Source organism: Grammomys surdaster, unplaced genomic scaffold (genome assembly GCF_004785775.1).
Source record: "Grammomys surdaster isolate TR1022 unplaced genomic scaffold, NIH_TR_1.0 193, whole genome shotgun sequence".
Taxonomy (NCBI): domain Eukaryota; kingdom Metazoa; phylum Chordata; class Mammalia; order Rodentia; family Muridae; genus Grammomys; species Grammomys surdaster.
This window is the reverse complement of record NW_021604638.1, coordinates 6,324,940-6,351,129: the sequence shown is the minus strand read 5'-3', so window position 1 is coordinate 6,351,129 and position 26,190 is coordinate 6,324,940. Positions and strand designations below refer to the sequence as shown.

The window sequence follows — 26,190 nt, the reverse complement described above, 5'->3', positions numbered from 1 at the left end:
GAGAGAGAGAGAGAGAGAGAGAGAGAGAGAGAGAGAATGAGAGATATTTCATAGAGAACTTGGAACTTGAACAATCTCCCGATTAGAGATTGCTTCTCTAGGGAAAAATTTCATGTCAATGCCTCTATTCTCAAAAGCACCAGCAAAACTCAAGAAGGGCAGCAGGTAGAACTGGCCAGGGCTATTCCACAAATATCAGAGAATATCCATCTTGAATATAACAAATAAGGTACAATCAACCATCTCTCAGAGGACTCTGGCGTGAGACAGAGAGAAAGCAAGTGTGAACCCAGTGACAGGGACAACTCAACCAGTGCCCCCAAGTTCTCGGACCTCCCTCCCACAGCATCTCTGTAAACTAGAGTTTATTTCCTCATAAAAGGGTCTTTGGTGCTGACACGCGTGTGTCATGTGGCCAGCTTAGCCATAGGTGTCAGTGCTACATGAGCGGCCTTCTGTGTTGTCACTGAAATTGTTCTTTAGGTCCCACTGATGTTTGTTTTTGTTTTACTTTTTTGAGACCAGATCTCATGTAGCCCAGGCTGGCCTGGGACTCAATATGTAGCTGAAGATAGTTTGAACTCCAGATCTTCCTTTCTCCATCCATACCAAGTGCTAGGACTACAGGTGTGTGCCACCATGCCTGGCTTTCAAATAAATCAGACAGGTACTCTAAGATCAGGCAGTGCCAGCAACGGCTGTTGTAATCTCCTCAACCCTGTCACACGGGCCCTGCTCGCTTTCCCAAGAAGCCCCCACCACCACTGCCCAGCCTTACGTGGCCCTCATGTTGTTCTTTGGCTCCAAGGGGATCTCCAGGACCTTGGTGTTGCCCACAATCTTTTCATAGCTAGTGGTGGTAACCGTCTTCCCGGTGATCCTGTGTACTTGGTAGAAGGCATGCGGCTTAAGAATCCTCTCGTCCGCAGTCCCAATGAAGATCTGAAGCCCCAGAGGCTTGTTCTCCATGTAGCCATGAAGCTAGGGGAAGAAACAAAAATCTTTAATATGCAGAGTATGACTGCTGTAGTCTGACCACCAGAGAAGACCAGAGAAGCCGGTGGTAAGTGGGGGGTGGGAGTGGGGTGTTGCTGCAAGCCTGGCTGAATGCATGACCAAAAGCAGGCTTGGTGTCCAACAAGAACAGACTGTTCAAATACATCACAGGGGACCTCCTGTAAAATGCATGCTAAAGGGTCAGAGAGAAGGTTCGGTGGGTGAGGGCACTGGCTGCTCTTACAGGGGACTTAGGTTTGGTTCCCAGAACCACACAGAGACTCACAACTATCTGTGACTCCAGTTCTAAGGGATCCTATCCCTTCTTCTGGCCTATGCAGGTAGCAGGTACATATATGGCACACAGACATACACATGGGTAAAACACTCGTGTCCATAAAATACACATACACATGCACACGCAGACACACACACACACACACACACACACAATGGATTTTCAAGGAGCCACAAGAAACAATACAAATCAGAACAACATTTGTGGAGAAACTGTGCTTGACTACTGGCAAAGGGTCAGGGAAGTGAGGACAGAAAACCACCTGAAGACACCCCCTCCCCCTCCTCCATGGTCCATGGGGAGGGACTCATGAGACCACTTCCCTCTTTGAGTATTTGCAGAAAGTCAATGGTACTTGGGGAGGGAGGGGCCTTTCTTCAGTGGTATAGCTACTGTAAGGTGCCCTGTGCCACGTAAACAGCACTAAAAAAGCTCAGTGGGTAGTCAAAATAAATAAGCAGATACATAAAGAGACCTGGAAGTGGGTGGGGCTAAGTGGGCGGGGCTAAGTGGGAGGGGGGGGGGGAGGAGGCACCAAGGGTGAACATGATAAGATGCACTGTGTAGGTATGAGGAGACCATGATGAGACTAATTCGTCCATGTGACCAACACACGCAGATACAAATAAAACATGTCTGAGAACGGAACAGCGTGAAAATAAACACGGTGAAAAGTATAACTCCAGTATAGAGAGGGGAGAGCGAGGGAGAGATGAGGGGAAAGAGGGAGGAAGAGAAAGAGGGGGGGAGGGGGAGGAGGGAGGAGAGGGAGAGAGGGAGAGGGAGAGAGGGAGAGAGAGAGGGAGAGGGAGAGAGAGAATGTGAAAGAAAGGAAGGGAGAAGCCAGAGAGAGAATGAGGGAAGGAAGAAGGGATGGGGAAGCCAGAGAGGAAAGCCAGGCAGTGACTCTTTGACCAAGCACTTGGGAGACAGAAGCAGGCAGATCTCTGAGTTAAAATCCAGCTTAGTCTACAAAGTGAGTCCCAGGACAGCCAGGGCTACACAGAGAAACCCTGTCTCAAAGGAAAGAGGAGGAAGGTGGAAGGGAGGGGGGACCTGGATACACACAGCTCTTGTTACCAGAGGTCACCAAGGTTACCTGGGAAGGTCTGCAGACAGAACTCACTTTTTACATGACAATATCCCAGTCGGCAGATTGGTTTTATAGTTTTAAAAAAGAAAGAGCCTGACAGTGGTGCAATCAATCAAATCAAAATGAATTAAGGACCTGAAGAAAATACACTTTAACAATTAGCAGACCAAAAGTCAGTCTGTAAAGTCAGTATGTAAAAATTCTTGAATGTCCACAAGGAAGGCTGCTGAGGCTGAGTGCCACCTCCAAAAGCCACCCCCAACTTGATGTTACCATCATAAAGAGTTTAGACTTGCAATCAACGGGTCAATAGACAACCCTCACCCCTGTGTGAGAGACGCACAGGAAAGCTTGTAGACAAACTCAGACAATGCAACCCCAAGCAGCAGTTTAAAAACCAAATATTACATGGACGGAACCTAGAAAGTCCAGTATATGTTGTTGGGGGTGGGGAGAGAAACCAGAGAGATGGCTCAGTAGGTACAGGCACTCGCTACCAACCCTGATGGTCTGAGATGCTCTCCAGAACCCACAACCCTCACGAGGTTTCCTCCGACCTTCGCAAGCAACATGTGGTTTGTAAATAAATGTTTTTTGGTTTTTTTTTTTTTGGTTTTTCGAGACAGGGTTTCTCTGTATAGCCCTGGCTGTCCTGGAACTCACTCTGTAGACCAGGCTGGCCTCGAACTCAGAAATCCGCCTGCCTCTGCCTCCCAAGTGCTGGGATTAAAGGCGTGCGCCACCACCGCCCGGCAAATGTTTTTTTTTTTTTTTAAGGGCAAAAAAATGTCAAAACCTACAACTTGTAAATCAATATAGAACACTTCTATCTATTTACGCATCCACAGATGAAGAGTAAGGGGTGTGGAGAGATGCATGCCACACAGACCATGCTGTTACCCCCCACCCCAGAACACTTCAGAGTCTAAGACTTCAGAGGTGACCAAAGAGGACGGTGACTTCATTCCCCATGGTACAAGAGGAATATATAATTAGGTATACACTAAATAACAAAAGATAATGACCACCCAGGCTCTTCCCAGCTACCTCTCCATCCTTTCATCCCTCCATTCCTTTATTCCAAATTGAAGAAGACTGTGACAAGAGACAAGTCCCACAGAACATCAGCAGGATACCTTGTCACTTTCCAACCAAGCAAAGGAACACAGAAAGGCTCCAGGGCACAGCCTAGAGTGACCCTGCTCAGTACAGAGCCACCAGCCACACACATGTACTGTCACAGCAGACACAGCCTGAAAAACACAGCCTGAGCCACTGGAGAATGGAGTCTAATTGAGGAGTTACCCAGATCTAATTGGCCCGTGGACATGTCCACAGAGGAGGGTATCTTTATTGCAAATTGATGTAGGAGGGCCTAGCCTCCTATGGGCGCCACCATTCCCTAGGCTGGTGACTGTGGGCAACATAAGAAAGCTAAGCCTGTGGGAGAACCAGCAAGCAGTGCTCCTCCAAGGGCCTGTTTGAGTTCCTGTCATTTCCCTTGTTGCTTTCCTGTCCTGCTGTTTTATCTTAGCGACAGGGTAAAACCAGAAGAACCTCTGAGTCTCACTCAGGATATTTTAAATATCCACTGGCCATGTATGGCTAGCAGCCACCACAGTGGCCAGTGTGACTATCGGTTTCCCTCCATCTTCCTGTAGCATTCTATTGAATGGTATAGAGTCCAGGGCTCTAGTGGTCCTGCTAGAAGCCACACAGAGACAGGCTGGGCATGGGAGCCAAGCTGGGGGATGGCCTGCCTGCCAGGCTGACACCCACAACAGTGACAGGAGTGGCAGCCTCAGGCAAAGGTGAGATCCAAGTCAAAGCTGCTTGTCTGGAGGTCACCCACGGTGCTCTCAGTGGCACTGATCAGACAGAGGGAAGGCCCACACAGAGCAAAAATGGCTTCCTGTTGTGAGGGCTTTGCGTGGGGACCAAGATAAGTGTGTTTTCTAGTTGCCGTCCCTGGTTCATCAGGGGTGGTAAACAGGGTGCCACAGTGCCAGCAGAAAGGCTGGCAGAGAAGCCATATTGATGTCAAGCTGCTTCTTCTTCCCGTGACAAGAACGGCGCAGGGACAGACACATGGGGAACAGCTGGACGCGTGTGCTAATCGAATCCAGCCGCTCGGTCCCCTCCCTTGTTGGCACTCCAAACCAAGCCTCCATTGCCTCCCTTTTGGGCATCTGTCAACACACGGCTTGCCTCTTCTGGTCTTTCAGAGAGCAGTTGAGTAATCTTTTAAAAATGCAAATCAGATCCGGGCACTCCTGGGCTTACAACCCTCAGAGGACTTCCTGTGGCCTCAGAGTCAAGTCCCAATTTAGCTGCCACCTGAGTTTCCCCAAACCCCAGTGTCAGCCCAGCCTTCTCTCTCCACCCTGCCAGGTTTCTGGTTCTTCCTGTTGCCTCAACACACTGAGCATATTCTGACCCCAGAGCCTTTGCACAAGCCATTGTCTCTGTCTGGATGCAGGTTTTCACTGTTTTTCTTTTCCAGATAAACCACACATTGATCTGTGCCCAGGGCCCTGTGAGAAGCAACCATCCAATGCCCAGGGATCAGAAACCAGCTCATACCACTTTCGTCTCCAGTCTCGATAGGGAGAGTTTCCAAAAACATTGTCAAATGTTAATTGGAAAGATACGTGCATGCATACGTGTGTGTGTGTGTGTGTGTGTGTGTGTGTGTCTGTGTACACAGAGCAGGGACCTTGAGTGTCATCCTCAGGGACCATCTACCTTTTTGAAACAAGGTCTCTTCCTGGCCTGGAACTCACCAAGTAGGCTAGGCTAGCTGGCCAGCCAATCTCAGAGATCTGGCTGTCTCTGCCTCTCCAGCACAGGGATTAGAACAGTGTTACTGTGTTCGGATGTTGGTTTTCATGGGTCCTGGAGATTAAACCCAGGTCTTCTTACGTGCAAAGCAAGCACTTTATCTGCTAAGCCATCTCCTCAGCCCCTAAGAGAGGCTTTTTTTTTTTTCTGAAGAACACTCTTCCTATCATGTCCCCCAAACTGTGACTTCTTTACCAACATCCCCATTTAGTCACACAGCTAAGCCTGAGTTCCACAGTCGTGGGGACTTCACACACCCTGTTGTGATGGCTAGTGAGTGTGGGATGGTGGAACTTTCACCTTCAGCCACGACAGGGAAGCTCATGGTGCAACCTGCCTCACACCAAACACCGAGCTCAATGGCTCACACACCTCAGTGTCTCTAGGGAAGACGGCCAGTCAGCACCTACTTTGTAAATGAAGAAAGTAAGGCTTGCTACGGTTGAACAATGCACCCAGTTAATACAGGTCTTAGAGGACAGGGCCAGCGTGTGAATCTACAGTCTCTGACCCCACCAGCCAAACTCTCTACACAGTGGCTACTGGTCAGCTCGTTCACTCATCAAAGTCTCCGAGTAACAGAGGACAGGTACTGGGGGACCGGGGACCAGGAGCTGGTGTCAGGGGACAATACCAATTGTGTTCTTTGTGCTGAATGAGAGGAGGTGGGCAGGGAGTTGGGGGGGAGGGATGCAAGGAGAAGATGGGGGTGGGGGGAGAGGGGAGCCAAACCAGCTAGAAGGAACCAAATGTTTGTCCCTTAAGAGAAACAGCTGAGCAGGGCATGGAAACAACCACCTATAATCCTGGGACTCGGGAGACAGGGGAGCAGGATCAAAAAACTTGAGTCCAGCCTGGGCTGCCTAGAGATATCCCATTTAAAAAAAAAAAGACACTGGAGAGTAGCTTAGTCCATAAAGTGTTTGCTATACAAGCATAAGTCCCTGAGTTCAAACCTCAGCACCATGTGCAGTGGCATGTGTGGGTAACCACAGCCCAGGGAGGCAGAGACAGGAGGATTTCTCCCTGGGACTCATGGCCGGCCAGTATGACTGAGTTGGTAACCTTCATGATCAGTGAGAGACTGTCTCAACAAAAACAAGGTAAAGGAGCCCCGAGGATGGCAGCCAGTGTTGACCTCTGACCTCCACACCCATGTGCACACACATGTCCCTTTCCTTCTGGACGTACAAAAGAGGTAGCTCCCTCTTCTCCTGGGAAGCCGTGAACATCTCTGGGAACCGGAAGAAGGCCTCTAGCTGATGGGGAGGTCTGTGACAAAGCCAGAGCAGGGTGCTTCATAGCATCGAAACCACACGCGTGTCCACTTCTTAAGAGCTGTGGGACTCTACAGTAGTACCTCGGTGCTCAGATTAACGAGGGGCGTGTTCACTTCACACATCCCTTCTGAGGGCTCATTAGATGGTTTTCATGGATACTCGAACTTACACAGGTACCATGAAGTAATAATTCTCGGACTCATCAGAGGATGTCACTGCCGGCTCAATTACAGACCTCCACGGGGGAGCCAAAATAGGTGAAAGGTGAACCACAAAAAGGCTAGGGCTGCTGGATATGGGACACTGAGGCCAGCTACCCCAGGGTGGCTCAACAACCAGGAGCACGGGGCCAGGTAAGAAATGTTCTGACTTGTACGAGGACATAACCCACTTTCTTCACTGGTGCCCAGAGCCCTCCTGTCCCCATAGCTTGTCTTGGGGCAGCAGCCTTCCTACCAGCTCCCTGCAGGTCTGAGAATAATGTGTGGCCACTCACCCCTTCTCCCGATGGGTAGTGACCGGGGTCTCACAAACCCAAGTTCATCTTCCCAGACGATGTTTCAAACCCCTTGTCCTCACCACAGGGAGTCATTTGCCACATGATTCTCTAGTAGTCATTTCCAGTGTCTCCAGAGGAGAGGTCTTGTGGGTGGTCTGGGGCAGCAAGGATACCTCTAACCTGCTAGACAGGAAGCTCCGGTGGCCTTGGTAGGGAAGGAGGCTCCACTCCCTGGGGCCGACATTTCTGTGCATGTGATGCCCGGGGACTAACAGTTCTGGGATAGCGTGTGTTTGTGTACATGCCACCGAGGTCTTAGTGCATGGCTGATGCATGTCCATGCCTGTGCCTCATGTAGCTCCATGTTACACTTTTCCACTGCAATGGTAGGAGTAGCAAACTCCAGGCGTGGGCATGAAGGGGTTAATAATCTACCCAGCCTTGCCCTGCCCACTTGGCTGCTTGGAAATCAGATAGGAGGAGGGGGAGTTTTCAGAGACTGGACTTTTCTTCACCTGTTCCTGGGTGAACCAGACCAGCTCAACCCAAGGGAACTGAGGGTTGCACTGGCTGAGTGTCTCTTTGCATGCGCTTGCAGGAGCTGCTGCTGGACCTGGTGCATGGAAGAAAGCAGTGAGCCCACTGCGGGTGGAAGTGAAGATGACTGACTTGCCCTGTGCGTGTGTTTGTTGGGGATCCTCCACTCCTACACAGCAAGACTGGATCTCGGATAACCCCAGCTGACTATGCAGTCGAGGCTGGCTTTGAAATCCTGATCCTCCTGTCTCTGCCTGCCAACTGCCAGGAAGGCAGACATGTACTACCACACCCAGCCTGTGGCAGCTTTAAAATGCACACTGTATTATCAATGACAGTTGCCGCTCTGCTCAACAGATCTCTGAAGCATTTTCCTCTTCCGTAGCTGAGGATGCGTGCCCTTCTAGACCTTTCTCTGGTTATGGAGATCCACAATTGGTGGGTTGTGTTTTTACATATCATTTCATACAGCATGACCATTCTCTTGAGTCATTGGGTCTTGTTTCATGAGGCACCAAATGGCTGTAGAGAGTGGATGCTTCCTAACAGGATGGTCAGAGAAGAAATGACTGTAACAGCAGATTCATTGGGCATACCGACCCCACCGGGACCTTGGCTCAGCCACACAGGACATGCAGAGTCAGGGTGTAGCTGGAACCTGCACTGCAGCCCAGCATCAAGAGAGGATGCGAGTCCACACTGGCAGCTCCAGGAAAGATCCATGCTCAAGTTCAAAGTCACCCATCAAGGGCCTTCCTATTGCTTTTGCGGGGCCATCAAGCTGAGAAGTCCCAGCCGGTGCTGGCATAAGTTGAGGATCACATCTGTGCTGGGAGCTGGGTGACTCAGCCCTGAAGCGTGGGGTTGATTTTCAAACTGGCGACCGGCCAAAGGAACTGTTTTGAATTTGCCTCAAATCAAACGTGAACAATGTTAAGTAGCATTTGTGTGTGTGTTGAATCTGGACCATTAGGAAAACGGTATCGTCCTCAAAGCTTGCAAGCTGGAAGAGAGGCCCCTGGGGATGCTTTATGATAGTCCTCAGCCCCCAGGCATGTGGGTAGGAGATTTTTTACCTACACAGACAGACCCCAGTTCTGAGCGTCATTTTGGGTATGGAAGTCACAGCTAATATCTGCCACCCTGATTCTAATCCACCCTCTGCTCACATGCACATACTGGAGCAGACAGACAAATAGAAATACAGACACAGGGGCTGGAGAGATGGCTCAGTGGTTAAGAGCAGAGACTGCTCTTCCGAAGATGCTGAGTTCAATTCCCAACAACCACATGGTGGCTCAAAAGAAACACAGACACATACATACACACACATACATAGACATATACATACACACAGACACAAACACACAGGAACACACAGACACACATATATACATACATACATACACACATATATATACATATACACACACACACTATATATATACACACACACATATACACACATACATACATTCATACACACACATATATACATACACACACATATATACATACACACAGACACATACACAGGGGTTAGGGCAAAGTCTCCACTGTGATTCCCAGTGATGTGAGACCCTCTTCCTCACATTCTCCCTCTTTCCACACAGCCACAGTGAGCCACACACCAGCTGGGCACATGCTCGCCCAGGACATCTATGCCAACCTCCTCCACTGCTGCAATGGCTGTCCCTACAAGCACCACGTCTCTCAACCCCACCCCACAGGGCACCGCACCTTTGGCGGCACTCTCTACCCACCTGCTTGGCGTCACCTCACCTACCACCCACCTGCGTCCATCACCACCCCAAATGACAGGGTGTGTTCACTTCATCTCTTTGCCTCCCCCACTAGGACACTGTCCCCAAGGGTGGCAGCTTAGCTGTCCTGTCTCATCCTTCGCAGCTTGCCTGAGGTCTAGAACACCCCCTCAGAGCTCAGGTGTGATCAGAGTAGCAGGTGGGGACCAGTGGCTGCCACCTGCCCAGCCCTTCCTTTAACATAAAAGATAACTGGCCTGGCTACAGCGACCATTGTGTCCCACAGTGCATCTCACTTAGCATGGGCAGGACCAGGCTGGTTGGACAGCTGGTACCTGCCCTGCCCTGTTCCCAGAGGGGGTGACAGCATGTCCAGAGTACAATGAAAACAGGAACCATTCCCACCCCCAGTGCACAATGGGTGCCACAGACCATGGACATGCTGAGGCTGGCTGGAGACCCCAGGGACTGGGGCCCCGGGAAAGGATACATTTTGATACATTTCAAAATATGCCAGGAAAGTGATAAAGAGAACAAGAGAGTCTGCTTGGGCTCAAAACCAGTCCATGTCAGTTCCTCTTCATATTCTAAATTAAGAGTCAAATCTTACTACATTTCTCACACTAGCGGAAATTAGAAGCAGACTCCAGTGCACAGTGAACATGGGCGGGGCTAGCAGCCCAACCCAAGCAAGATTTGCTTCCAATCACCACGTCCATGAAGAGTGGAGACTCTGAGCAGGGTATGTGAGATTTATGGGGCTCAGGCCAGAGGCAGCTCCATTGCCCCACTGCACACAGCTTCCAGGGGCCCCTGGATGCAATCCAGGTTGGGGGAACACCTCTATACTTCCCCCACCCTCCTCTTAACCAGCTGTCCTCCAGGCCAAGAGGTGGCTTAGTCTGCACGCCTTCTGTCAAGCAATCTCGGGGTGCCCTTGGGTTTTGTGTTGCTTAAAGCCAAACCCATCCTTTTCCCGGCTGCTTTCTCTATTTCTCCTTGCCCAAGAGCCTGCAGGGTCCATGAAGCATCGACCCGTGGATCATCTGGATCAGTTAACTGCCAAGCCTCAGTTTCTTCATCTGTGAACAGGGCTGACGCAAGGGCTCAGAGAGGGGCCGGTGAGGTTTGTAGGAAGCTCCTCCCTGACACACAACACATGTGACATTCTGCTCAAACTCCTCATCCACTGATGGCTGGGAGATGTTGGGCCATCTCTCAGATTTCCTCTCCTCTGGTCTCTGTAAACTCAAAGATCGTCCCTCAGTTCTAAAACACAATGCTCTTCAGGTGCATTTGGAAGAAAATCCAAGAGCTGCGTGGAGCCTGCAGAAGCTTGTGTGGCCGAGTCATGCCGGCCGTCCCCAGCTCCAGCCTCTCCCCATCCTGGTCTGACCTCATGACTTCTTTGCTGCTCCTTAAACAGGTTGAGTTTCTCTAACCTTGGGGGCTCTGTACATGTTCTCCCTCACAGCCTCCTGCCTTCCTCCTCTGGGTCTTCCCATGGCTGTCCCCACCTCGTTCCTCCGTCTTTCAGGAGCCAACCAAATGCAGAGATTCCTTCTTCACTTTCTGTTGCTGTGATAAAATACTCTAACCAAAAGCAACACAAGGAAAAGGGAGGAAAGGGTTCACTGGCTTACGTAGTCCACCACTGAGGAAAGTCAAGACAGGAACCTGACAGCAGGACCCCGCCAGCTGTTCCACAAAGTATTACTTCTGTCCAAGGAATGCTTACTCACTCACAGCCAAGGAAGCATAGCAGAAACCACGGAGGATGCTGCTTGCTGGCTCACATGCCTGCTTCTGCTCAGCAAGCTTTCTTAAACAGTTCAGGACCACTTGCCTAGGGAATGGTGCCACCGTCAGTGGGCGGGGTCCTTCTATATTGATCAACAATCAGGACAATCTCTAACAGATACCCCCACTGGCCAGTTTGATCTAGGCAAGTCCTCAACAGACGCTCACCTTCTCAGATGACCTTCAACTGTGTCCAGTTACCCACTAAAGCTAACCAGAGCACAGGGCCCTCTCTGAGGAGCCTGACTAAGCAGAGCGTCTGACATCACATGGCTTAGTCCCTTCTGGCAGCACCAACTTTTAATTATGTGTTCATTTACTTCCATGAAATAAAGCTTGTCCAGCCCTGCCCCGGTGCCTTGGGTAGCCCCTGGCACACGTAGATGTGCCTTACAAAACTGCTGAAGGAGGACTGAGCAGACAGACCCCATGTGGAATGTGATGGCTATTCTTGACTAACACAGGGAGTGACTCATGGTCCCAGAGTGCTATGAAGAGGTTTGTTCATGTCTGGGAGAATCCCCACATTTGCAGACTCCCTAACTAAATTCCCTGCTCTTTGGGCCGATCTGCAGGAATGTGTCTCTCTGTCTCCCTGTGAAAGAGACAGATCATACCAAGCCAGTTATACCAGGAGTCAGGAGAGGAGTCAAACTTAAGGCTGGAAAAATGAAGTTTACAACCTTGAGCCTGAGTCGAAAAGACAGCACTTTGGCAGTCCCATGGAGGATGTGAGAGAAAGGGGAGGCCAAGCCATGCCCACAGCCCACATGGTCACCAGAAGGCCGGATAGGTGGGGAAGTTCCCTTTAAACGCAGCTTTCTGGTAGCCTCTTGGGCAGGATCCTGGCCTGACACTGAAGGACAGTGCTGCTTGCACTGTGAGAAGACAAAAAAAAAAAAAAAAAAAAAGGAACACATTCCCTGAGGGGAAACTGAGGGATGAAGAGAGCTTTCAGGAACCCCATGAAAGCCAGGCATGGCACCCCATGCCCACAATCCCAGCACTCTGGAAAGCCAAAGCAGGAGTTCAGAAGCAACCCAGGCTCCACAGCACTCTCCCCTTCAAAGAAACAAAAAGAACACCCATGCAATTATCTGAACATGCTCCAAGGAGATGGGCTAAGTACCTCCAGGGTAGCCCATGGCAGCTCTGTTTCCCTACAACTCCAGTGACACAGCTCCTCCCAACTCCACGTAAACACTTCACCAAAGATGGGACATCTGGGCGAGCCATAAGAGCTGGCCTCTCGTCTTTCATTGCAACGAAAGCTGGAAGATTCTTCCCGGGCTGCTGGAGTAGCCGAGGGTAGGCCTTGTGAAATGCAAGCCAGGGCTGAGCCAGCTGGCGCCCTACTATGCTAAGGTGAGATGTCTCCATCCTTTGCCCCCTGACCCCACCTAAAGGCCAGGCAGGCCTCTCTGGAGCTGGACCAAGAATTCTGACTCATTTTTGCCACAGGAAAGAAAGAAAAAAGAGAAAGAAAAAAGAGGCAGACGTGATGTGTAACTTTCTGTACTCTATTTTGGGATTTTTTTTAAGATCCAATTTCTTGGGTTGCAAAGGGTGGGTTTTTGGAGGACTCTACACAAGGCACAGGTCTCTAGAGCTGGCTAGACAGGGCTGAGACGCTTGTGTCGCAGACCTGGCAAGGCGGGGCCACTGGAAGATCAACAGATCCCATCAGCCTGAAACAAGGAGCTAGTTCTTATAAGGCCCTGTGGCCTGGCATTCATTCACCAGGGATGGAGGCTGGGGGCTGGCCGGTGTGAGTCACCACTCCACTGGAGGCAGCTCGGTTCATTCACTCCTTCCTCCATTCAGCAGAGACCTGCACAGAGGGGAAGGAACCGCTGCCCTGCAGGGTGATTCACACGGCGTTTTGGGATGAAAAGCACTTTGGTTTGCTTAATGCTAAGATTCATGTTCCTCTGTGGCCAGGGAAGTCCATGGCTAAGGGACTGTCAAGTCCCTAACCCCCTAGCTAAAGGTGACCACAAGGTGAGACAGGTAAAGGGCTTGCTTTCCACAAGAACCCACTCCTTAGAAATCTGTACCGATGGCGGGATGGAGCCCTTCACCAAAGCGTTATTTTGCAACAATGTAGCATCGAAGATCCGGTGTTCTGCTTGGAGCTTCGAGGAAAAACATCGAAGCGGTGGCAGCTGGGAACAGTGCATTATCACAACTCTGTTTAGGGTCTGGGAGGACGTCTCATCACTGGGGACTGATCACCCTCTGTTGTGGGGTGCAGGCCCCAGCTTGGCAGCAGCACGCGCTTCTTAATACATTAGATGCCAATGAGCCTTCCCCAACTGTGATAAACAAATGTCTCAAGATGCTGCCAAATGTCCTTTGGGGCACAAAGTCACGCTAGTGAGAGCTAATATGTGAAGAAGACTCTGTTGAAGCAACAGCCCTGGTCCATTGGCAGGCAGAGCCCTTGTGCTACACGGCCTACCTTCTCCTGGACTTGGCCACCTGACCGCTGTCCTGTCCTGCTGCACAGGCTCCACTGAGAATCTCTCTGCCTCTTTCCATGCCTCCATACTCAAGCTTCCAGAGGGATCTTCTTCAAGTCAGTGAGAGCATATGACTCCCTACTTGAAACTGGCCAGAAGGCCATCTGGTGAATAGAGAACCAATTCGGATCCCATGCTCTGTGGAACCTTGCTAGTGCTGCCTCTCTCTTCAGTTCTTCTAACCCTTGTTCCTTATCTCTTCCAAAGCCAGACATATGCATCTCTCAGCTAAAACATCCTTGTTTCCCTGCCTCAGGACCTTTGCACCCACAATGCCTACTATCTGGAAGATGCCTGCCTGGACCCGCCTCAGTTAGATTTCTTGTAATCACTCAAATACCTCCCTAAATGGGCACATCCCCAGAGGGGACTCTCCTAAGAGCCCCAAGAGAAATGTCTTCTAAAATTCTGCGTGAACATATACTTCTCCTCATCATAAGAAAATCTGCAAAGCAACTCAGAGATCTCAGAGGTTGGTTCTTGGAGCGCCAACCTCAAGAGACTCCATCTTTCTGCAGTGTTTCCTCAGCCTGGCTCCACCTGCAAAGCAGAGATAAGAACTCTTTCCTGTGTGGGTTTTATAAAGGAGAAGGCCGGGGCCTGGCTTTGCTTCTTCCTTGATTAGCGCACAGTGATGGCCAGGGAGAGACTGTTCTCACTACAGAGAAAGCAGGCGTTGTGTGTACTCCTACACACAAAGGAGACTCTCAAAGTCCCCTCACCAGGGTCCTTCTCCAAGCCTGTCCTTCTGCATGTTTACCACAGCCTTCTCTAGACCCCGAGTCTAAGACAGGCCTTACAACTGTACCTTCAATATTACCCACTGTGCTAGCTGCCAGCACCTCTAATTCATGAAGCCAGTGAGATCTTAGCAGACATGGGTGGATGGCTTGTCAAAGGGTTCCTAAGTGGAAGCTGACCAAGCTGGGGAGAGGAACCCTTCACACTATTCTCCGTTCCAGTGCTTGGAATGTAAATGTGATGGCCACAGCTACAGCAGCTGTTTTGGTTCCATGAGGTGACCATTGATAGAACCGGATTCCTGGTGACTTCATAGTCCCTAGCTCCACACACTTGCTATGTAGTTTGGGGTGTCTAACCAGCTGTTATTTGGGGTTTATGGTTGATGCAACCAAACTTAAGCCCAACTGAATGATCCATCTCCATGGTGACATGTCCTCCAGGCTGGGGAAGGGTCCCACTTAAAGATATCTAAGGTGCACAGAGAGAGCAGATGCCTGAAGGTTTGTAGTCTCTCTACAGACCACGGATGCCAGTGCACCTCTGCCCCACAAAGGGTTTTTAGTTTCATTTTGCTTTTGATTTTGAGAAAGGGTCTCACATAGCCCAAGCTGGCCTCAAACTCACTATGTAGTCAAGGATGACTTTGAAAATCCTCCTGCCTCTACCTCCCCAGTGCTATGTCTACAGGTCTATGGAGCACCGTGTCTAGTTCCTGCAGTACCGAGAATAGAACCCAGGGCCTTGAGTATGCTAGACCAGGTCTCTACCAACTGAGCCATAAGCCCACAAAGGTCTTCTTTAAACTGTTCTCTCTAAAAAGCCAGACCTGAGGGTCCACCAGAAGGACACTGCCATAAACAGTATCAAATGCTCGTGCCCAGACCCAGAGCGAGAACTGACGCTCACCCCCACCCCGCACCCCCATCCTTGCCATCACATAGAACCTTCCCCAGAGGGTGGGAAGTGGGGAGAAGGCGGCTGTCTGACCCTCACGGGGGTGATGATGGCGCTCACTGGAAATAAAATCCCTGCTTACTTTCCGTCTGGTTTCCGAATTGCTTTTTCCTGGTCCTACCGTGCCAGCCCTGGCAGCTTTGCAATGATTTAAAATTCAAGGCAACTAATGTTTGCTGAGCACTGTCTCGCCAGCAGCAGGGCTGTGCGGGGGAAAAGTGTACAACGGTGGGAGCGGGGTCTATAATTACCCATAATAACAGCAGCGGCTGCTGCTTACGGACAACCTGGTAAAGGCTGCAGGCTGTCAACCCACTGGGTCCTCAGAGCAGCCCCAAAGGGACACTATTAATTTATACGAGGAGAAACTGAACCACAGAAAAAGTGGACAGTTCACTCAAGATCACACAACTAGGAAGACAATGACCAGACGTGGGACCAGACAAGCATAGCTCCCTAGCCCATTTGACAACCGTTACTTGACAGCAGGACCAAAGTTCACCCACAAGCAGCCAGGCCCTCGATCCCCAGACGTCAGTCAGTCTCCAGCCACCACTGTGGTCTTTTACTGGAGTATTAATGATTTAATCTTTAACTTTTTTTTCTATCTTTACTTGTAAAAATTATTTAAAAAGTATCCTTCTGTCACCACTGGGAACAGGACGACCATCACAAATAGAAGACATTCACAAAACAGAGGTACCAGGGCCAGTGAAATGGCCCAGCAGGCAAAGGAGCTTGCAGCCAAGCCTGAAGACCTGAGTTCAAACCCCAGGCCACACATGGTAGAAGGAGAGAACCACCTCCTAAAAACTGCCCTCTGATCTCCACGTGAGGCATGTGTGCACTCCTATAAGCATATATACATATGCATGTGTGCACAAAATGAGAAACACAGTTTTCAATGCAGTGACAAAGGTGTCATTGATTATGACGGGTAAAAATGTTGACTGACACATTAGCTAACATTAGCTCTACCCAGTTTGTAGAATACCAAGTGCATCCATCTTGGAAGGTGCTACATTTGAGTATATCTGGGGTTGTGGAGCTGCACACAGTGGGAGCTGCATACAGTGGAAGCTGCACCTAGTGGGAGCTGCACATAGTGGAAGCTGCACACAGTGGGAGCTGCACACAGTGGGAGCTTTACATGATGGGAACTGCACACAGTTGAAGCTGAACACAGTGGGAGCTGCATACAGTGGAAGCTGCACCTAGTGGGAGCTGCACATAGTGGAAGCTGCACACAGTGGGAGCTGCACCTAGTGGGAGCTGCACATAGTGGAAGCTGCACACAGTGGGAGCTGCATACAGTGGGAGCTGCACCTAGTGGGAGCTGTATATGATAGGAACAGCACACAGTGGGAACTACTCATAGCAGTAAGCCACTGTCCTGGAGGCCAGCAGATCATCACCAGGAGAGTTAAGAAACTTGCCCAGCTTACCTCACACTGGGGTGCTCAGCAAACCAGCCCAGAGAGCTAGACAGATCTGCCACTGAGCTGTGACTGCAAGAGGGAGCATACAGTCACCATGGACTGGGAGGAGGGATAAAAGCGGCTGGAAGAGAAACCTGCCTGACAGAACAGTTAATGTGCTTTTCAGAAATTGGTGCTGGCACTCCTCCCAGGCTGTCTGTCTGTCTGTCTTCCCTGCTTCAGGGTGTGCCCATGGGGTGGACACTGGGGATTGTGGCAGGGGAAGGGCTGAGATGTGGAAGAGCTTACCCATTCCCATGGGGCTTGTTTCCAACTACGAGTCATTTCCCTGACTGTGGAACAGGAAGAGGAGCATGGCTCCCAGTATTAGGGTAGAAGAGCTGAGACAGGAGGATTGCTGCAAATTCAAGGACAGCCTGAACCTAACTGACACACTCTCCAGCACAATGACCCTGTCTGAACAGAAAGGAGGCTACTGTTTACCACGTGACCTGGGCCAGTGCTCCTATTTTCCCCACCTCCAGGAGCCCCAGCCTGGCTTTAACCCCCTCTCTCATACCCCTGTGCAGACACGGACCTGTGGACAGGCCCTCATCCCTGAGCACAGGACATCTCTGCACAATGAGAGGGTGCATGTGCGTGAGCGAGCCCTGGCGTGTGGCAGGCTCCGGAGACACGGTCATCCATCACCTTCTCGTTGAAATGTGGGAAAACAAACGGCAGACCCGGGCTGGCCCCTGTTAATGAGAACCAAACACAAAGCCCAGCGCAGAGCCTTCCTCTCCGTGTTTCCCTTTTTCCTTTTCCGGTCTGGAACCAGCCAGAGGCCAAGATAAGGGTTGTGGTAGCAGAAGGTTTCAAAGGCACCGCTGGAGGCAGCAGCACCCAGAGCCCAAGGGACGGGCCAGCCTCACTTGCTTGGAAGACTTTAAACTCACTAACACGCAATCCAGGGAGGAAACGCCTGGCCAGAGGGCGATCAGCTTCCTTAGGAGGCTTGCTTTCAACTGGTTCCAAGTGGCATCCGCACTGTCAGCCGCCTGTCAAGGCCGGGGAGAGCCTTTCATGTCCCTGTATCTCCATCCTCCATGGTGCCTTGTGAGCATGGCATAATAGCATCCGTGCCGGCATTGGCAGCTGGCTCTCTGGTCCCAGTGGGTGTGAATTGCTGGGCCTCTGGTAACCCACACGATTTCTATAAAGTCACTGAGCATCTCTGTCCCCAGTTTTGTCTCCAGAAGAGAGCCTAATGGGAGAAGAGCCCATGCCACATGCAAATCCCAACTGCAAAACAGAGAGGCAACAGGCTGCAGGCCTGGGTGGTCAGGCAGATGCTCGGGCTGCGAGGCACACGAGTCAGAAGAGAAGCATGCTGTTCTGTTTGCAAGGTAGCCAGGATTCAGGGCACCTGTGTAGACAGGCTTGTGGGACGAATGCCAGCACACAGTAGGTGCCAGCACACAGTAGGTGCTCAATACGTGTCTTCCTTCATCTTCTGCATTACTATTCTTACTCCTCATGGGCCACAAATGAGTTTCGGATGAGAGTTACGTCCCAGGTGTGAATTGGTAATAATTCAGAGAAAAGCCTTTGGCCTTGCAGATGGGGACCTGAGAGTGTCTTGGGGGGGGGGGCGGGCCGGAGCGGTGGTATTCCTCATGTCATCTCGGGGTGAAAGGCCTCTCGCCACTCCAGGTGCTCTCTATCCTGTTGAGGATACCCCACTGCCGGAGCCTCTCCCCAGGCTGTGCAGAGGCATGGTCACCAGGCCCAATGCCACCATCAACCAGAAAGCTGTCCAGGCTGCTTCCCCAGGGGCCAGAGTGATGGAAACAGGACAGCACAGCCCATGTGCTATCCTGTCACTCATGCTGACCTCAGCCCCAGAACTCCACGCAGAATCCCCATTGCCCTGGCTGGTAGGAGATTAGCAGAGTGGACCCACGACACGCTGCCTCCTGCTGCTGACACTGTTGGGTCTGAGATTCGCAAGACTAGAAAACACCAGCCACACACTGGGCTGTGAGGATATAGGATAATACAACCACTGCCTGGAGGACTATGGTGACAGCTAGCAGGGACAGCTCCTGAAGAGAGTTCCAAGGACTCTGTTATCCTCCTACCCAGGAGTGTCATAAATTTAAACGTCCTCCAAACCATCAACGTCCCTCAATGTACCCATCATCCCTCAATGTACCCATCGGCCTTGCTGTAAGCCCTGGCATTTTGACATAGAAGAAGCCCAAGGTTGTTGCTGCCTTCACCCCAAGAATGAGCCCTATGCTACACACGTCATTTCTACCACAGCCCAGAGAGGCTGAGGGAGCTGCCCAAGGCACCTAGCACAAAGGAACAACAAGAAGTCTGGCTGTTCAAGGCAAGCCAGGTGTAGTTGCTGTTGTAGCTCCTCCTATGTGCTCACCTCCTGCATGCTCACCTCCTATGTGCTCACCTCCTGCATGCTCACCTCCTGTGCACTCACCTCCTGTGTGCTCACCTCCTGTGTGCTCACCTCCTGTGTGCTCACCTCCTGCAGGCTCAGCTCGGCCACTTTCTCTTTCCTGGCGGTGGAAATCAACCCCTAGAAGTCACCCCCTCTGCTGTTAACTTGTTCATTAAACTACCCACGTGCAGCTGACCCTTGGGAAAGCCTTGTCTGAGTAAACAAATGTTGCTGTCCAGTCTGGCCAGAGATGGGAAGAGCGTGGCGTGGAGAGAGGGGTAGCATCCCTGTCCTCTGCAGTTTGCCTGGAGTTTGAGACAGAATAAAGGGTCTCCCACTAAGAAACATCATTCCAGCCCAGCTCTGACGGGGATGCGAGCTTCCCAAGTCAGGATCCACAGCTGTGTCCCAAACAAATCCTAGCAACTTCCTCCCTGGCTGCTATAGTTCCCAAGTCACGGCATTCTACAGACCATTTCCACACCCAAGGTCCAAGGTTGTGCACACAGGCCAAGCCTGCCCTCACCAAGAAAACTGACTAAACCCACCAGAAAGAGATCCAAATAGAAAAGGCATCAGAGAAGATGGCCACAGCCAACACAGCGTGCACACACAGGAGGAAGCGTGCACACACGGGAGGAAGCGTGCTCACATGGAGGAATGCCTTGAGATCGCTCAGATTTCTCTTTCCTCTTGGATTTTTTTTTTTTTTGAAATACACTATCACTGTATAGCCCAGGCAGGACTCAAACCCACAGCAATCCTCCTGCCTGAGCCTCCCATGTGCTAGATCAGAGTTGAGCACCCCATCCCAACACAACATGAGGCTGTAATTTTTCCTCCTGTGATTCCTACTGAAAGTCTCTGACCTAGCCCTCAATCCTTCTTCTTGGTTCCCACTCAGCAGTTCACCATCACGTTCCCTGGGGACAGTCACTGTGTCCAGCTTCAACTCATTCTGCCCTGAAGGAAAAGAGAGGAGTGGGGAGGAGGGGGTGTCTCAGAACAGGAAGGAGAGATGAGATGGGGCAGCCTGTTCACTAGGCACAATGAACAAGCCTGCTCCCTTGTTCAGTGCCAGGCCTGGGACCCCAACCCGAGCCCAGCCCTAAAAGCATTAGTTCAAAGTTAAAGTTAGCCACACGCAACATCGAAGCCCCGAGGGGAACTCGGAGCTCAAAGACAATGCTCCCTTTGACTGCGAACCGCAAGGGAACACCCACGGCATACTTCTCGATTAAAAAAGGAAAGTGAAAAAGATTTTTTCTTCCGTCTTCTTCATCTTATAAAACTAACTTGTGCTTAGTCCATGAAGTCACAACTTCGTTAGCCTCGGGCCAGCCCAAGGCACACTGGCCACAGAGACAAGGGCCCGGAGAAGCCTGCCTAGGGCCTGGTGAACTGACGTGCCCCCATGAATCATTGCAGCTTCCTTCCTCCGCTTCCTTCAGCACAGGAAAACCACCAAGGGCCAGCCTGCCTCACACGCCTAGCACCCGACACCCAGAGCATGGGGCATCTGAGAGACTGAGGCAAACAGGGCTTCCCTGGGCCCCCTAAGAGACAAGGGGGCCTTCAGATTGTGCTTCACATAGCCGATTAAATGCCTATGGTGTGACAAGTGGCCGGATGATGGGTGTATGGGGGCAGAATAGAGGGATTGAGGAAGGGCCGGACTATAAGGTGACACACAAGCAAAGACGCAGAGGGTGACAGGGGAGCTGCTGACAGAGGCGCAGATGAAGCACCCACTGGATGGCACATACAAGGAGCGGGGCACACGTCTCTGCCTCCACATCCAGTGCCTGCTGGTTGGGTGAGTAACCTAAAGTTGTACAGTAGCTGAGCGAAGGCTGAGGGACTGGCCCCTCCCTCATCTACACACATCTACACACATCAAAGCACACACTAGTCTGTACCTCTTAAGTAGTTACAGTGCACGGTTACTATAGCCTGTCTCCACCTTTGCGGGAACAACCTAGTGTCCAGGAGGCACGAGCCAGAGCACTGTGTTCACAGTTCACTGGAGAGTTCCTTGCTGCTGGGAATTTGGCTCTTCCAGTGTCTTAGTAAAAAAAAAAAATCTCTGACATATCACAGCAAAACTCCTAAATCTCCCCAAGCAAGCAGTGTCCTCAGAGCCTTCAAGATGACCATACCAATTACCTGCTCCCTACACTCCAATTCTACCTAAATGTCACCTCAGCAGGAAGTTGGCAGGAAGCACCCTTACAACCCCCTACTGTAGCCCCTCCCACTCTTTTCTTTTCCTTTCTTTTTCGACTCCCTGACAGACTGTAGATTGTACATCTCCTTCCATCAGAAGTGAAGGTCTTGTCAATCCATCATCCCTATCTTCTTGCTCTACGGAGGACGAGACCAGACATCCTTCAGGCTCTGAAGGTCACGCTGTCTCTGTCCAGAACACTCACCCCTTGCCATAACAATAGCAAAGCCACAATGGGTATTATTTAAATGAGGGGATGTCACTGTGTGCTAATATAACTACTTGGAAAGGTTGAAGACGTCTCCCGCAGAAGGACACATCTCAGGTGTTAGCATAACACACTTGAGCACTTGGGGCCATAGGCTGTCTCTCAAGCAACCCCCATCTCTACCACATTCTCAGGGCATGCCTGAGCCACACCCACTGTGGACATAAGGAGTATCTAGCACAGGGCTGGGGACATGTCCAGAACCTAATCAACACTCGATAGGGAGCAGAAGCTGCCAAGAAAACAATCCTTGCCCTGCACAATGGCCAGTTGGTACACTACACCCACACACCGCACTCGGGTAACCCTGTATCCCTGTACCACTTCCTGATGAACAAAAGGGTACAGAACTGTGGCTGAGCAGGTGTCTAACCATGGCTGAGTTGGCATGGCTCGGCCTGGGGACAGGCAGAGACAAGGTTTCCTGAATACTCCTGATGCAGGTTTCTGATGTGGCCTTCGTCGGGTGACATGATGCCTTCCCATGACTATCAGATGGGAACATGGAATTCCAGCAGAGGCCCAGGAGTCCAGGGGAGTGTGAAGCCTCTGGGATTCCTGCTAAGTTTGCTAGACACCCCAGTGCTGTCTCTGATGATGATGGTGAGGACCACGAAGTCAACCTCAGGGAAGGGGATGCTCTAGAAGGTGACAGCCAAGGCCTCTGGCAGAGGAGGCAGCCACCCTGGTTGCTGGGGAGGCTCTGTCCTGTGCAGCACCTCGGTGCCTGGATTCTCACCAGTGCTGTGCAGTTCCTCCCCGAAAGGAACCAGTATAGCCTGTGCTCAGTCCTGTGGGAAGCTGAGCTGTTGGGGAAACTGAGGCCACAAGTGGCCTAGTTCTTCTCACCACACCATAGAGGGCTCGGTGGGATCTAGGCGAGCCCCACGTGTGTTGAGGCACAGGTCTATGGTGACCATTTGAACTTGGGACAGCCTGTATCTAATAGTATCTACTAGGGAGGTGGGACTTTAGAGCCAAGCACACGCTGTGTGGATTCTCTGTGTTCTTTTCCAAGCCTAGACACGCTGGGTGCACCCCGGCCACCCACACCTGGGAGCCTGCATCACCCTGAGACTCAGTATTGTCCCATTGTGCTTTTATCAACTTGGTACAAACCTAGTCATCCCTTGGAAGAGGGATTCTTGAGAAAATGTCCCCCTCAGAATAGTCTCTGGGCATGCTTGTCTGTGGGAAATTTTCTTGATGATGGATGTGGGAGGGGCCAGCTCACTGTGTGAGCTTCGCAGCTTCACCCCTGCGAAGGTGGTCGTGAGTTATAGCAGGCTGAGCAAACCTCGGGAACAAGCCGGTAAGCAAAGTTGCTTCATAGCCTCTGCTTCAGAGCCTGCCTCCAAATCCCTGCCCTGAGTCCCTTCTACGAGGGACTATCATCTCTGAAATGAGATAATCCTCCCCACACTCCAAGCTGGTTTCGGCTGGTGTTTTTTATCGTATCAGTATAAACCTACCTAAGACACCCAACCTACACTTGGGAGCAGCCTCTGGCCATGCCATCAACACTGGCAGAGCAGGAAGCAGCATCAGAGAGAGAGCAGCCTCCATCCAGCCTGCACCCCCACCACCTGGCAAGGTCAGATTACGACTGGAATGGACTAGTTTCTTTACTGAACTTTTCAAATACTGAAGCCTTTGGAGCCACCTGGAAAACTACCCCTGCAGCTTTACAGATTTCGATTTCTTCTTTGTGGCCCAAGAAGTTAGGTTCTCAGGCTTCTGAGCTAGACCACTCGGGGATCGGCTGGTAGCTCATCTACCTCCTGTGTGACCTTAGGCATGTCACCTAACCCTCTCGGTACCATCAAATCCTGCCTAGAAATACCAAGAGGCTTCTACCCGTCTTCACAGGAGAAGGTCCAGGAGCAATGCCCGGTCTCACTGGTCAAACGTCATCCCCTCCCCACCACAATATCATCAAATACCCCAAGAAAGCTGGGGCAAAGCAGAGAGCCAGGAGCCAAGCCCAGGAAGGCATTCATAAACACAGGGCATCTGGGAAAGAGATGTCAGCAGCCTCCGCCAGTTAGGATGGCTACCCTGCAATCCTCCATGTTTTCCGGTGTACATGAGGGCCGGGATCAGAGCCTGGTGACACCATCGCTAATCACACCGGAGGCCCCGGGTTCAAGCTCCAAACCAATAAAACAGAGGAACAAAAAACATATGCACATATGTGCGTGGTTACATAGAAAACATTCATGTGTGTGCACACGTGTCTACAAATATAGAGGAATCACAGGTTTCTAGATATGTGCACACATATGTGTGGTTACATATGAAAGATACCAATTCTCCGTGTGGACACACTCAGAATCCCTTCTCACTCTACACATCGGCTGTGGGACGACCTAAACCCAAAGTGCCCAACAGGCAAGATTCAACTCTAACCTCAGGCTCCCCAGTGGAGGAGGCAAGCCCCATGACCGCCACGGTTGAGATCCCGTCTGAGGCCTGGGATGGTGACTGCAGTGTCGCGACACCATTTGAGAACAAGGGTAGCAGGGGTACCACAGAGCACAAGTGAGAACAAGACTGGTGCTGGTCTCACATCTGTGTTACTGTGAGTCACAGGTATCCCGGCACAGGGTGGGGAGAGAACCCTAAACCACCTTGTGAAAGCCAGCACTAGTAGCTTTATCCTCGAAGGATGCCACAGAGGGACAGTGAGGAGCACCTCAAGGTGTCTACACGATCCTTGAATGAACTATGACATGTTCACTCATTTAATCTCTGCAGGGACCCTGTGAGGACAGCATCAGTGTCACCTCAAGAAGACCAGTGTCAACAAAGAGGGCATAGACTCCTCACCTCACCTCACCAGAGCCAGTGACAGCTTCTGGGTGGGGGTGCGGCATAGACAGGGTGCTTGCCAGCAAGGGTGAGGTCTTGGCCCAGCCTGCTATTCCAGATAAGACGCTCCATGGGGAAGTCCCTCCCTGGTCGCTCTACTGATTTCTTTAGTAACAGAGAAGAGACAGCAACCCTGCCTGAGCCAATACACAGACACAAGTCCACTAGGGTCCCCTGGGGGCTCAATCAGACCATCCTTAACATTCATGACTGTCCTAGAACCCCTGAGAAGCCATCACTTCCACTGACCCGCCCAACCTCACTGTCTAGTTAATAAGAGTTGTTGACAGAGCTGGCACCACCCAACTCAGCTTGGAGACTCATTCATGGTGCCATTAGAAAACGCTGCCTGTTCAGCCCAGGCCTCAGCCACATCCCCATGAAACTCACGGAGCATCCGGAGGCTCGCAAAGGCCAGCTGAGGACAAGAGAGAGAGATTTGCAGATAGAGTCACTATCTTCTCTCTCTCTTGTGCTCTCTCTCTCTCTCTCTCTCTGTTTGTGTGTGTGTGTGTGTGTGTGTGTGTGTGTGTGTGTGTGTTCTGTGCACCTGAGTGTATGTGTACACATGCAAAGTCCACAGCAGGATAACAGGGCTTTTCCTCCATCACTTGCCATCCTGAGAGAGCCTCTTACTGAATTGGAAGCTCGCTGTTTGGCTGGGCTGGCTGGACAGCAAGCTCTCAGGATCCTTTTGTCCCTGTTCACCAAGCGGATGCTATAGGTACACACAGCTATCCCCAGTGTTTTACATGGGCACTGAGGATGTGAACTCCCGTCTTTGTGTCTTTAGACAAATGGTCTTTCTTACCCCTGAGCCATCTCCCTAGCCAACAGTCACTCTCTTTGGAAAGACTACTTAACCAGAGGCTCCTTTCCCACAGGCTCCCCAGGGGTTCTCACATGGGGGAAGACAAGAGACAAGAGCAGAGCCTGACACACAACTCCTGGTGCAGTGTCCGCTACACACCCAGAAGGGCACCCCTGTTAGCTGTTGCAAAAGAACCTTCTAGAAATCTGCTCCAACTCATTCATGTCAGCCCCCACAACTGGAGGTCCCACAGGTAACCAGAGGCCACCCCATGTTTCTCTTCTGTGTCTAGGTCATTTCAGAGCCATCTGGGAGCAGCAGACATCACCACATGGATGGACAGGACAGGTAAGGAGAGTGACAAAAGCCATGGCAAGGCCGATGCCAGAGTTCTGAGCTTCCCTTACCCTCCCCTCCCCTTCCCTCCCCTCCCCTCCCCTCCCCTCCCTTCCCCTCCCCTTCCTGCTACATCTATTAACTGGGGCTGAGTCTCCACAACCTGGTGAGTGTGGAATCTGCTCCTGTATGTGACCAGAAACAGCCAGACACAGAGGGTCAGCAGCATACGGAAGAGCCCAGCTGTGTCCATGGCCCTGTCTACTGAATCTGAGGCTCATAGGTTCCATTAGTCGGCAAGCCTCAGGGACACTCCAGTCTCTGCATCCCCAGCCCTGACATTGAGATGGCAAGCATGCGCAACCGCCCTGTTTCCCCGTGGAAACTAGAGATGAACTCAGGTCTAACAGAGCAAACACTTTGCCAATGAGACGTCTTCCAGCCTTCACCCATCCCTCCCTCCCTCCC

General features: G+C 51.3%; 1 protein-coding gene across 7 annotated transcripts in view; it reads right to left on the bottom strand.

The window, feature by feature from the left end:
- The window catches only part of Nfatc2 (nuclear factor of activated T cells 2), a 123,525-nt gene that overhangs the window by 54,353 nt on the left and 42,982 nt on the right, over positions 1-26,190 (bottom strand). For all 7 annotated transcript variants that reach the window (XM_028769585.1, XM_028769587.1, XM_028769583.1 and 4 more), the window contains exon 4: positions 779-981. In XM_028769585.1, coding sequence (XP_028625418.1) covers positions 779-981 — 203 coding nt within the window. The remainder of the gene's footprint in view (positions 1-778; positions 982-26,190) is intronic.